The sequence below is a fragment of the Protopterus annectens genome, chromosome 10.part0, assembly GCF_019279795.1.
Source record: "Protopterus annectens isolate FY-2018-M chromosome 10.part0, PAN1.0, whole genome shotgun sequence".
NCBI lineage: Eukaryota > Metazoa > Chordata > Ceratodontiformes > Protopteridae > Protopterus > Protopterus annectens.
This window is the reverse complement of record NC_056744.1, coordinates 1287760985-1287773294: the sequence shown is the minus strand read 5'-3', so window position 1 is coordinate 1287773294 and position 12310 is coordinate 1287760985. Positions and strand designations below refer to the sequence as shown.

The window sequence follows — 12310 nt, the reverse complement described above, 5'->3', positions numbered from 1 at the left end:
TCCACCAGAATCTTTCTGGGCAATCCCTTTAGGCCCAGACAGCACTGGTGTCCCTTTCTGTCTCACCTGACCAGGGGGAGTCATTGCAATTTATCTCACCAGATGGCTCTTCTCATACAAGACAAAGGGTCACTCATTCACCGTCACTTGTCCACTCTTCAGTTGACATTTTGGGTGATAGGGTTTTCATTTCCTTCAGACAGCACTTCTCTGAGGAAGAGTTTAGGGTTCTGCAGGAGACCAGGAAACTAACTACCAGAAAATCCTGTGTGGCTAAATGGAAAAGATTTTCTGTTTGGTATCTCAAGCATAACCAGGTTCCCTTTTCAGTGTGGTGGTGGGGGGGGGGGGGTCCTTTTGGTACTTTCTTAATTGTGTGAAATGAACCTCTCCATGCGGCTTAGCATATTTTTCTGTTAAAGCTTACTTGTCAGCAATCTCCAATTGTCTGCCATTGAACCCGTTGTTGGTCTCTTGTTTTGAGATCAAACAATTCCTTAAAGGTGTCCTTCATATAGGCGCCGAAAAAATAGTCTTTCGTCATGGGACCTTAACTTTCTCCTTGAAAAAGTTAACTCTGGCTCTTTTTGTGCCTGCTTCTTCTTCTTCCTTACAACATTGCAGTTGAACAACTATTTCATTGGTGGTCCTTACTTCAGCCAAGAGAGTTCCTAAACTACAGGCTCTGATGGCGGATCTTGCTTTTTTGATGTTTCATAAAGACTCTGTGTAGTAATCCATTTATGCCCAAAGTGGTTAATGTGCTGTTCCTCATTCAATATATCCAGACCCTTTCTTTTTTCTTCTCCAGAATCTGCTAGTGAGAAGGTTCTCCACACCTTGGATTTACTTATACCGCTCAGATATTATTTGGATAAGATTTACATATACAGCTCAAATATTATTTGGATAAGACAAAGACTAATGAAAATCTGAGCAGCTTTTTGTTTCTTTAAATACCAGGGCATTGAGTTTAGCAGTTTCTAAGCAAGGCATCTCCTAGTGGATTTCTATGGCCATTTCTTTTTGCTGTTCTTTTCATGGTAAACAACTTTCGGCTTCAGTTCAACCTCATTCTACTACAGCAGTTGCTCTTCTGGAGCTTTCTTCAAAGGTCTGGATGCTAGCTCCATTCTTGAAGCAGCTACTTGATCCTCTGTTGACAATTTTACTAAACATTATAAGTTGGATGTCATTTCCAGAGCGAGAGCAGGGTTCATCTGGGCTATCCTTCATGGGTTTGTGGACGGTTCCTCTGTGCCTTCCAAGGATCATCCTTCACAGTGCTGTGGTAATGCCCACATGTAATGAATACTGCAACAGTGATAATTAGTACAGTTGTATAAGATCTTTCCATAATGGTAGATATCCTGCATTTCACTGTTGCAGTATTCAGTACCTTCTTTCTGCCACGTTTTCTCTCTGTCTGTTGAGAACACTCAGCTGGCCAAGGGATTTTTCCCTTCTTGCCCTTCTTCTCTTTCTACTTTTCTCTTGGATGTCCATGTCATTCTTTATCCTGGGGTTGCTGTAGTTCTCCTGGGGTACTTCATTTCTACATATTCAGCATGCAAACTTCACCTGTATCCCCTATACCTGTGTGGGGAGCATATGCCTGAAGTACAATGCTGGGAGTATATATAGGATTTGGTAGACTTTCCAGATGCTGAGCTGTCCTTGGTAGGAGGTCCCACATGTAATGAGTACCGCAGCAGTGAAAAGTAGGACATTTCTTGTTATGGTAGGATCTCACACATCTGTACTTTATTCCTTCTCCTCAGGCCACAGTCACTATGGATGCCTCTCTTAGAGGAGGATGCATTTCAGTGTAAAGATGGTCCAGGAGAATTTGTCTACTTGTGAGGCCAGTCTTCACGTCAGTGCCTTGGAGATGAGTGGTCCACCTAGCACTGCAGAAATTTCAGGACCTTCTCAACAAGAGTGCGATTTTGGCTCAAATGGAAGTTATGACTGTGGTTTGTTACTTGAAAAAATAGGGAGAACTCTGTCCTATCCTGTTTGTCAGGAAGATATAACAGTGTGGCAATTGGTGATTGCCTCTCAACTGTTTCTGATAGCAGCACACATTCCGGGGAAATCCAACATCTTACTACACAGTTTAAACAGGAACATTCTGCTTCCTCAGAACTGATTCATGAATCAAAGGGGTAGCAGCCTGGGTCTTCCAGCACTGAGGCACCCTGTGCTGTGATCTATTTGCCTCCACGTCCAACACGCTGGCCCCTGGGTCTCCTGTATGCTTCCCTTCTGCTGATCTTAATATAAAGATTCTCCAGAAAGCCCCTGGTTGCAGAGCGACTGTAATTCTCATTGTTCCATTCTGGCCCTGACAAGTTTGGTTCCCATTTCGGTGGTCTAATTTTCTGTACCCTCCTTGGGTCCTAGATCCCATACCAGATTTGATCCCTCACCCGGTGGGAGTTTCCCTACCCAATCTTATTACTTTCAAATTGACCACATAATTTCAACATTTCCCTTTATGGCCAGAGATCTCAAGCTCTCTGTTAGAGTTATCCATATTTTATCTTCTTCTCAGAAACCTGACAAGCCTGGTCTATAAGGCCATGGAACATATCATCATAGAACTCATAAACAAAGACATTGGTAACCTCCAAGCTCTGGTCCCCACCCAGTTCAGGTTTGTGAAAGGTAGATCATGCCTCCTGAACCTGATCGACATCTTTGAGGCAATCACCAAAACCGTAGACGAGGGTAAGGTGATTCACACAGCCAATCTTGACCTCGCCAAGGCTTTCAACACCATCCCCCATTCTGGAATTATAACTAAACTCACTAAACTAGGTACAAGTCCCTACGTCACAAGATGGGTTGACAACTGGCTCACTGACAGAACCCACACTGTAAACGTTGCAGACTCTAAATCTGACTTCAAACCAGTGACAAGTGGAGTACCACAGGGTTCAGTCCTGGGACCACTCCTGTTTGGTATCTACTTCTCTGAAGTACAGGCTAACACAGAAGGCCTTTGGCTAATGAAGTTTGCAGATGAGTGCAAACTAGGAGCTATAGTAGAGTCTCCAAATGATGTGGACATCCTACAGAAGGGCGTCAGTGAGACAGATGCCTGGTGTCAGAGCCATGGCCTCAAGGTCAATACCAAAAAGGGCATTGTCATCCCCTTTGGTAAAAATTCTGTACCCATGAACTACCACATAGGCGGCAGTCTACTTGACGCCGAATGTCTGATGAGACCTTGGGACCCAGGCGGACAGTAGTCTCTCCTTTGATATTCATATCGCCACAGTAGTCAGGAAATCCTTCTACGTGGCACACCTCATCACAAAAGGGTTCTCATCCCGGAAAAAAGAGGTCCTTGTTCCTCTCTACTCGACACTTTAGACCCATTATAGTGTACAATGCCCCTTTTGGAATGTACCTCATAAGACATCTGCAGCAGATGGAAAGGTCACAGAAGTACCTCACAAAGAGGATTACTGGCCTCAAACAGATGCCCTACACTGACCATCTCAAAAAACTCCAGCTTTACTCCATAGCATATCACCTACTCCAAGGTGATCTCTGCCTAACATGTAAAGCTATGCTACACCTTAAGAAATCCCAGTCCCTCTGAGCTACATGCTCTAGGGACCTAAACCTTGTCACCACAATAAACAGGACATGCTGGAGGGATAGATTCCTGTCCCAGAGACTTCCCATACTCTGGAACAAGCTACCCATCTACATCAAGCAAAGTTCCTCATTAGAACTCTTCAAAAAAAATCATGATGAGTGGATGGGAAATAGGAAATACACCCTGGGGAACACTTCTGTGCCTCTGCTCAACAGGGGCACAGGAAAATAACTTTTTTGAGTGGTGTAAGCCAGGGAACCTTGTTGGCTAGGCTTACTTAGCCCCTTGGCCGATAGCCTAGTACCTACCTATGAACCTAAGCCTTCCACATATAAGATTTATACTAGTAAATGGAAGCGGTTTGCCATTTGGGTGTCATCAAAAGGTTTGGATTCTTTCTCTGCTCCACTAGATACCATTCTGGATTTCCTTGCTAACCACTTTTATTCCAGGTTAAGCTGTTCTACAATTAAAGTTCAGCTAATGACAATTTCCAATTTTCCTGTTGGCAAAGTAATACTCCAGTAGCTACTCTGAAGATTTCCAAAGTTTTTCAAAAGGATATTTCTTTTTATTATGACCTCCCATTCAGGAACCCATTCCTCCTTGGAATTTACCTTTCATGCTCCATATTTTGGCTAACGCTCCTTTTGAACGTTCAGCCACTGTCTCCTTGAAGTTGCTATCTTGGAAGAGTATTTTCCTGGTAGCTGTGGCTTTGCTTGATGGATGATTCTTGTTTCCTCCATATCTGATTTTTCCATGGGAACAGGGTTTCCCCTTAGGACTTTATCCCTCTTTTTCGCACCAGGTGGCATCTGAGTCTACCTTAAATCAGCTCAGACACTTATCTCTGTTTTTGTAACTTTAGTAGTTAGGGAGAATATTTGCTACATTGTCTTGACGTTCACAGACAGCTGATGTTATGTCTGGATATGACCAAAGTCTTCAGGAAAACGGATCAACTAGATGTTCATCGTGCATACAGCTGCAGTCATAACAGATGGGTTCTCCTGCCGTCAGGCGGGTCCTCGGTCGGCCGAATTCCAAAGTCTAGGTCCGGCGTCGGTTGTCGTCGCTTCTTCCCTGACGTCAGTGCGCCAGGGGTATAAAAGAACCAGCCAACGCCATTTTCTTCAGTCTTTCTTGCCGTGCGGTGCCCGAAGCAGAAGCAGTTCGCAAGTGCCGGTCGGCCAGCTCCTGAAATTACGAAAATTTTGCAACCGAAGTCTTCTTGAAAGCTAAGTACCCCGTTGGGGAAACTTTTCTTGCCTCAGACCGATGTCAGATAAAGTTAATAATTGTATTTCTTGTGGGAAGCAAATACCGCATAAGGATTTTCATTCCCTCTGCATTCCTTGCTTAGGCCCAGACCACGATGTCTCGGTCTGTCGTTTTTGTGCTACATTCAACAAATGCACCATTAAGTGTCGGGCAGAGTTCGCCCAGCACTATTTTGGCAAAAAATGTAACTATATTATGTCGTTGGATACCCCGACTCCAGTTTTGTCTAAAAAACGCAAAGATAAGGACCGACACACGAGGTCCGCGGCCTCTACCGACACCACGCCAAAGCCGACTAAAGGTGGTCCGGTTCTCAGCGAGGCGCCTACGCAGCCCCTGCCTACTGACGACACTTCATTGGCGGTGTCTTCTGTGCCCGAGGTCGCAGGCTCCTCGGCCCACACCCCGACTACAGATACCGAAGCCACTCTTGATGGTGAATCTCAAAATGTAGACAGGTCTGCCTCCTCTCATGGTGTCTTCAGACCTTCCTCTTCTTTTTCTATCAAGGCTTTCACTAAGTCTAAAGCAGCCATGCATTCTAAGAGACAAGCTCCACAGGGCCCTTCTCCAGGCCCCATGCCTAAAAAACAGATGCTTAAAATGGCTGAGGATTTGATTACTCTTATCAGGGGTTCTCAACCCCTCCCGGACAAAAGGACCAGAGTGGAGGAAGAATCCCCCTCCTCTGACCAGGCCTCCATTATTTCAGAGCACTCTGATGAACAGGAACATTCTTACTCCCCTTTTGAAGATTCTGATGCTGAGGAGTCCATTCCCTCTGCCCCCCCCCCCAGAGGATTACTCATTTGGGGAAACCTTGCATACCTTAAGGGAACACTTCCACTGGGAAGGCCAAGAGTACTCAGATTCCAAGAAAAGGCTTAGGGATTTTCTCTTGCTATCCCAGCACAGGCCTCTGGCTATACCTCCTGTCTTAGACATACTAGATGATGTGTACACGGAGGCCTGCCTTAACCCGGATTCTTTACCTCCAACGCCAGTCAAGCCTGACAGGTACTACCGGGTTCCTGACTCACACCAATTTTTATACAAAAGCCATGCGGCTGACCCAGAAACTATCTCACAGGGCCCCAAGGGAATTAAGGCCTCCACTGCTAAAAAACCATTACCTTCCGAGAGAGATTCCAGATCCTTAGAAAGGTGGGGAAAAAAGGTATACACCTCGGCCACCTTAACCATGAGGGCATTAAACTGCCAGTTCCATATGCTAAAGTACCAACAGTTTCTGTTATCACAGTTGAGAAGTAAAATGTCACAACCTGAACAACCAGACTTGAAGGAGTTGCAGGATTTGATGCATAGTGCAGAACAAGTGGGTAAACATACCTTGCAATGTGGTTTTGATGCTCTAGAGGCCTCATGTAGAGCTGCTGTTACAGGATCAGTCATACGCAGACATGCCTGGCTCAAGGAGCAAACCTTACCACATCATGTCAAAGCTAAATTACTAGATGCCCCTCTACAAAAGGATGTATTATTTGGTGTTAAAGCTGAGGAGGTATTAAAGAAAATGGAGGAAAAGGCTAAATCAATGCAAACAGTGAAAGATTTTCTACAGGTACAACCTCCACGTTTCAGCAGAAATTGGCCTTCCAAAAATTGGTCCTTTCCAGCCACGGACAGACCCCAAAGAGGTAGATACAGGCGCCCGAGGGGCAGAGGGCAATCTCAAGGATCGTTTAGAGGCAGACAATGGCAAACTCCTACACAAAGAGGTGGTGAGGATAGTTCGCAGCCATTCAGAAAGCAAGCCCAATGACTTTCCACTTTGCATGCCAAGCAAGGCTCAAATGGCAGCACCCTTAGGCGGAAAACTGGCATTATTTTCAAAAAATTGGCATATTGTCACAAAAGACAAATGGATCCTGGACATTATAAACAGAGGCTACAGATTCCACTTTCACACCCTTCCAAAAATGAGAGGCATGCCAAACCTGCCACACAATCAAAGGGCAGAGGCACAAAGACAAATTTCAGATCTCATGGACATGAAAGCTATTCAAGAGGTACCTACTCACGAACAAGATCAAGGTTTTTATTCCAGACTATTCCTGGTACCAAGGAAGGGAAAAGATTGGAGACCTATTTTGGACCTATCCATCCTAAACACATTTTTACTCGTGCCAAAATTCAAGATGCTCACATTACAGCGGCTTCTTCCCATGCTGGGCAAGGAGTCTTGGCTGGTAACATTGGACCTCAAGGAGGCATACCTGCATGTCCCAATCAGACAAGATTGCAGAAGATACCTCAGATTTCTTGCAGGTTCAACCCATTATCAATTCTCTGCATTGCCCTTTGGCTTATCTACTGCGCCCAGAGTATTCACGAAATGCCTGGCATCAGTAATTGCCTACTGCAGACTTCAAGGGATACAAATATACCCATATTTGGACGACTGCCTGATCCAAGCGGACAGCAAGCACATACTTCTGAAACATCTGGCTTTTGTAATACTGTTGTTGAATTCTCTGGGATACACAGTCAACAAAAAGAAATCAAGGCTAATACCCTCTCAGAAAATTATTTTCCTGGGTGCCAACTTGGACACAAACACCCAGATGGCCTACCTCACTCCAGAGAAGCAGGGGCAACTAACTCAATACTTCAGAACACTAGCCAGTTTCACCAGGCTGACTGCAAGGAAAATCCTGCAGGCTCTGGGATTCATGGCATCTTGCATCCTACTAATCCCATGTGCAAAGCTGCATATGAGGAAACTTCAGTGGTACCTGAAGAACCTATGGTCTCAACACAGCCACAGTTTGGAAACAATGATACCACTAATTCCATGTCTTCAAAAGGAATTTCTGTGGTGGGCTCAAGCATGCCAAACAACCACAGGTCTCCCTTTCTGCAAGCCTCAAGCAAATCAAGTCATCACAACAGACGCCTCGGACTACGCCTGGGGGGCACACATGACAGATCGGTGCATTCAGGGCAAATGGTCCCAAAAATAAAAGCACCTTCACATCAATCTAAAGGAAATGCTAGCAGTAATAAATGCTATTATAGCTTTCAAAGACCTTCTGCATCCAGGTCAACTATTGATAAGGACAGACAACACCACAGTAATATGGTACATAAACAAACAGGGAGGAACCCATTCATACCCCCTATGCAGGCTGGCCATGTCACTTTGGAACATAGCTCTGGAATTACAAATCGAACTTCAAGCACAGTACTTGCCAGGCAAGGAAAACACGCTGGCAGACAACCTAAGCAGAAGTATGACAGATCCACACGAATGGAAGTTGCATCCTCAAGTTTTTACAGAGATAAATCAAGCATGGGGAAGGCCAGACATAGATCTCTTTGCCTCCCACAAAAATCACCAATTGACAAAATTCTGCTCAAGGACTTTTCATCCACAGGGCTGGAGAGTGGACGCTCTCTCTTTCAGTTGGACAACAATGACAGTTTATGCCTTTCCACCTCTTCCTCTGCTGCCCAAAGTTCTATTAAAAACCAGAGCAGACAGACCAAAGATGATTCTCATTGCTCCAGACTGGCCAAGACAGCACTGGTACCCACTCCTGAGGAGCCTGACGCATTCCCCTCCATGGACCCTACCTCTAATGCCTCTTCTTCTGACTCAGCACAGCTTCAAAACTCTTCACAGTCAGCTGAAAACACTCAATCTGGCCGCATGGAGGATTCCTTAACATCACAACAGACCCTGCTCTCCAAGGAGGTGCAGGATGTCATTTTGGAGGCCAGAAGGCCGTCTACTAGAAAAGCTTACTCCGCAAAATGGAAACGGTTTTGTGCCTGGAATGAGAAAAAAGGCCAGAATCCTGTAAAACTGAATTTACCTCAAATATTACAGTATCTAGCTGAGCTGCTAAGCAGTGGACTTCATTCTCCTCCATCAAAATCCATGCCTCAACCATTTCTGCAGAATGCAACACTGATCCACCTTTATTCTCTCACCCCCTCTTAAGACCGTTCCTCAGAGGGGCTAAGAATATAAAACCCCCAAGGAAACAACCAATACCTGCTTGGGATCTCAATTTCATTCTAGAAAAGCTGACCTTGCCTCCTTTTGAGCCAGCTGCCTCAACAGATTTGCAATATTTGTCCTGGAAAACAGCTTTCCTTCTGGCTATCACCTCAGCTCGTAGGGTATCGGAACTACAAGCCCTCATGGCTGTGCAGCCTTTTATCATCTTCCATCAGGACAGAGTTTCCTTACGAACCAACCCGTCCTTTATGCCAAAGGTGGTATCGAGGGTAGCTTTAAATCAGGCTATACACTTACCTACCTTCTACCCTAATCCTCAAAACAAAGGGGAGAGACTACTACATTCCTTGGACATCCACAGACAGCTGCGTTATTATTTGGACAGAACAAAGCCTTTCAGAAAATCAGAACAGCTCTTTGTGTCCTATGCTATAGGAGCTCAAGGGAAGCCAATTTCCAAACAGACAATCTCAAAATGGATAGCCCACTGCATACGCTTTTGTTACTCTTTTCATGGTAAAACTGTACCTGCAGGCATCAGATCTCACTCCACAAGGGCCACAGCTACCTCTGCAGCCTTCCTCAGAGGAGTTCCTACCAGAGATATTTTGGAAGCAGCCACTTGGAGTTCTGTGCATACCTTCTCCAAGCACTACCACCTACCATTTACTCCAAAACTAGAGCAGGCTTTGCCACTGCAGTCTTGCAGGGCATTCTGGCTCCTCCTAGTTCCACCTAGTGCCTACCACACCTTTCTTAGCTTTGGGATTCTACCCATCTGTTATGACTGCAGCTGTATGCACGATGAACATAGTACAGTTTTGTACCTACTATAATTGTAGATGTTCGAGTGCTAATACAGCTGCAGTCCAGGTTTCCCTCCCTCCTTCCCCTCTTGGACAGGCCTATTGGCTAACACCTCCTCATACAACCTGATTGGGGTATTCTTTTATGGTGTATTTGCTTGCAACTACTGTATTTTGATTATATTGCATTGCTTTATTACACAAATTTATGTATTGCCTTCCTTCTGGGGGCACCTGACATCTGGGGCAAGAAAAACTGAAGAAAATGGCGTCGGCTGGTTCTTTTATACCCCTGGCGCACTGACGTCAGGGAAGAAGCGACGACAACCGACGCCGGACCTAGACTTTGGAATTCGGCCGACCGAGGACCCGCCTGACGGCAGGAGAACCCATCTGTTATGACTGCAGCTGTATTAGCAGTCGAACATCTACATTTATGGTAGGTACAAAACTGTACTTTGTCACCTTCTCTAAGGCCCGACTGGGCAAAGCAGTCAAACAATGCTGTCTAAATGGCTCTCTGATTGCATTTTCTATGGATATAATTTGAGACAAAAGGTTTTGCCTGTGAAGCCCAAAGGTCATTCTACTTAACAAGTGGCATTTTCTATGGCCTTTTTCTATAGAGCTTCTATTGATGATAATTATGCTGCTGCTGCTACTTGGGCTGGTACGCACACTTTTGTGTCCCACTACAAATTGCATGTGCAGTTGTGGTCTAGGGCCTGGTTGGGTTTCACCATTCTCCAGAATGTTCTGTCCTAGGGTCACCCTGTGATGATACATGGCTGGTGACTCTGTCCCACAGGTTGATGACAGATGGAAAAGACAACAGTGGATACGCAAGTTATGTACTTACCATAATGATAGATTTATGTTGTCTGTTTCAATCTGATCCAGCCATCTCTTCATGTTATCCCCCTCACATGGGATATTTCATCCAGAGCAGATAGCTGAGCTATCAAGGTATCCCACTTTCCATATTGACATCTTGTGCTAATGTTTGTTAGTGATTTGAGTTACAAACTCAGATCTGAGATGGATGAGAGAGAGAGCAGGGTATTATATGGTTAGAGGAGGCAGAGCTCCAGTGCTGAAGTCTTTCAGAATGGTTGGCCTATGATCTGAGTTGGATACTTTAAACCTTAGGTGGAACTGAAAGGAAACATACAACATGTATCTATAATTACAGTATGTACATAATTTTCAGTTTTATTCACATTACAGTACATTTTAATAAAGGCCCTTTATTCCACTTTTTGGTAATACTCTTGCATGTTAATCAGTCTGATACTTGGCAAAGCAAGACAAAAAATGTATATATTGTTTCAGGTAGTAGTTGTTTGAATTTTTGGCAATATTTTCTGCTATTTAAATGAAAATGCGAACTCCTGCGTAGTGGTACTGTAAGTGAGATTTTTCCTTAAACCATATTTACAATGTGTGTAGCCGATTAGAATAGTAGTAGGGATGAAAGGAGGTTAACCATGGAAGAAACAAGTGCAGATTTAGTGAATTTTTTTTGTTATCGTGATTGCATTCGTTAAAGTTGTTTTCACAAAACTAACATAGATCTGTTGCAGGTTTGTTTCTGTTCTGTTTATTTAGATTGATCCTTACTTTTTTTAATTTTCAGAATGTCTGTATGACAGAATAGCTCAAGAAACGGTGGATGAAACTGAAATTGCACAGAGACTTTCCAAAGTCAATAAATATATTTGCGAAAAAATCATGGATATTAATAAATCTTGTAAAAATGTAGAAAGAAAAGAGTCAAAGTTCAGTTTGCAATAAATTTTTTTGATTTTTAATTTTCTAGCACTCCTTTGTAGTATCTGTCTCTGTTTTCAGCTTGGATATTTTTAAATACAGTATTTAGTACCACTTGCTATAGTTCTGGGATTGCGAAGCAACAAGTTCTAGCTGTCCAGGTTCTCGAAATGTGACTACTCCTCATGCAATGTTTTACAGATTCCATCTACCTTTCCCCATTGTGTTTTAAATGAGGAGTTTATATGTTTTTGTGTGCATACACTTTTAAGCATGCTGTGTATTAAACAAGTCAACATACCTGGTACAGTTTATGATGGTTTATAATCCATTTTGTAGTGAAACTGGAGTGCGTGTGTGTGTGTGTGTGTGTGTGTGTGTGTGTGTGTGTGTGTGTGTGTGTGTGAAGACATAAAAATGTATTAGTTGTACAGAATGCATAAAGCCTGCTGGATTCTGTCTCTCTTTAATTGATAAAGTTTTATTCCTCTTAGAATCCCAGATACCATTGAAGACTTTAATATTGTAAACAGTGTGGCTGTTGACTTTAGAGTAAGAACTCATTTTTGTTTGTCTTGGCTGTTTTTTTCTCAAGAGTGTGGTACTGTTGATTAAGATCCAAGTTTCCTACACTCAGGTAGTGGCATGATCACTGGATGAACTGTATAAGGATGGAGAGGAGCAGTGAGTCTGTGCCTGCTTACCTGTCGCTGGGGAGGGCACATATGCCTAGGCTTTTTGTTCTAGAATCCCTGGTGGAAACAGGAGACCACACTGAGATGCTTGCTGCAAGGTGACTTGAGTCATAGATGTTTTTATCACTCTTCTAAGCGGGTGACATCCTTCACA

At 43.9% G+C, this 12310-nt stretch overlaps 1 protein-coding gene across 1 annotated transcript in view; it reads left to right on the top strand.

Annotated features, from left to right (window-relative positions):
• Positions 1 to 11502, top strand: part of BEND5 (BEN domain containing 5) — a 639378-nt gene extending 627876 nt beyond the window's left edge. The window contains exon 7 of the mRNA XM_044085979.1: positions 11328 to 11502. Within this exon, the coding sequence (XP_043941914.1) occupies positions 11328 to 11485 (158 nt within the window). The 3' untranslated portion in view covers positions 11486 to 11502. The remainder of the gene's footprint in view (positions 1 to 11327) is intronic.
• The last annotated feature ends 808 nt before the right edge of the window (positions 11503 to 12310 follow it).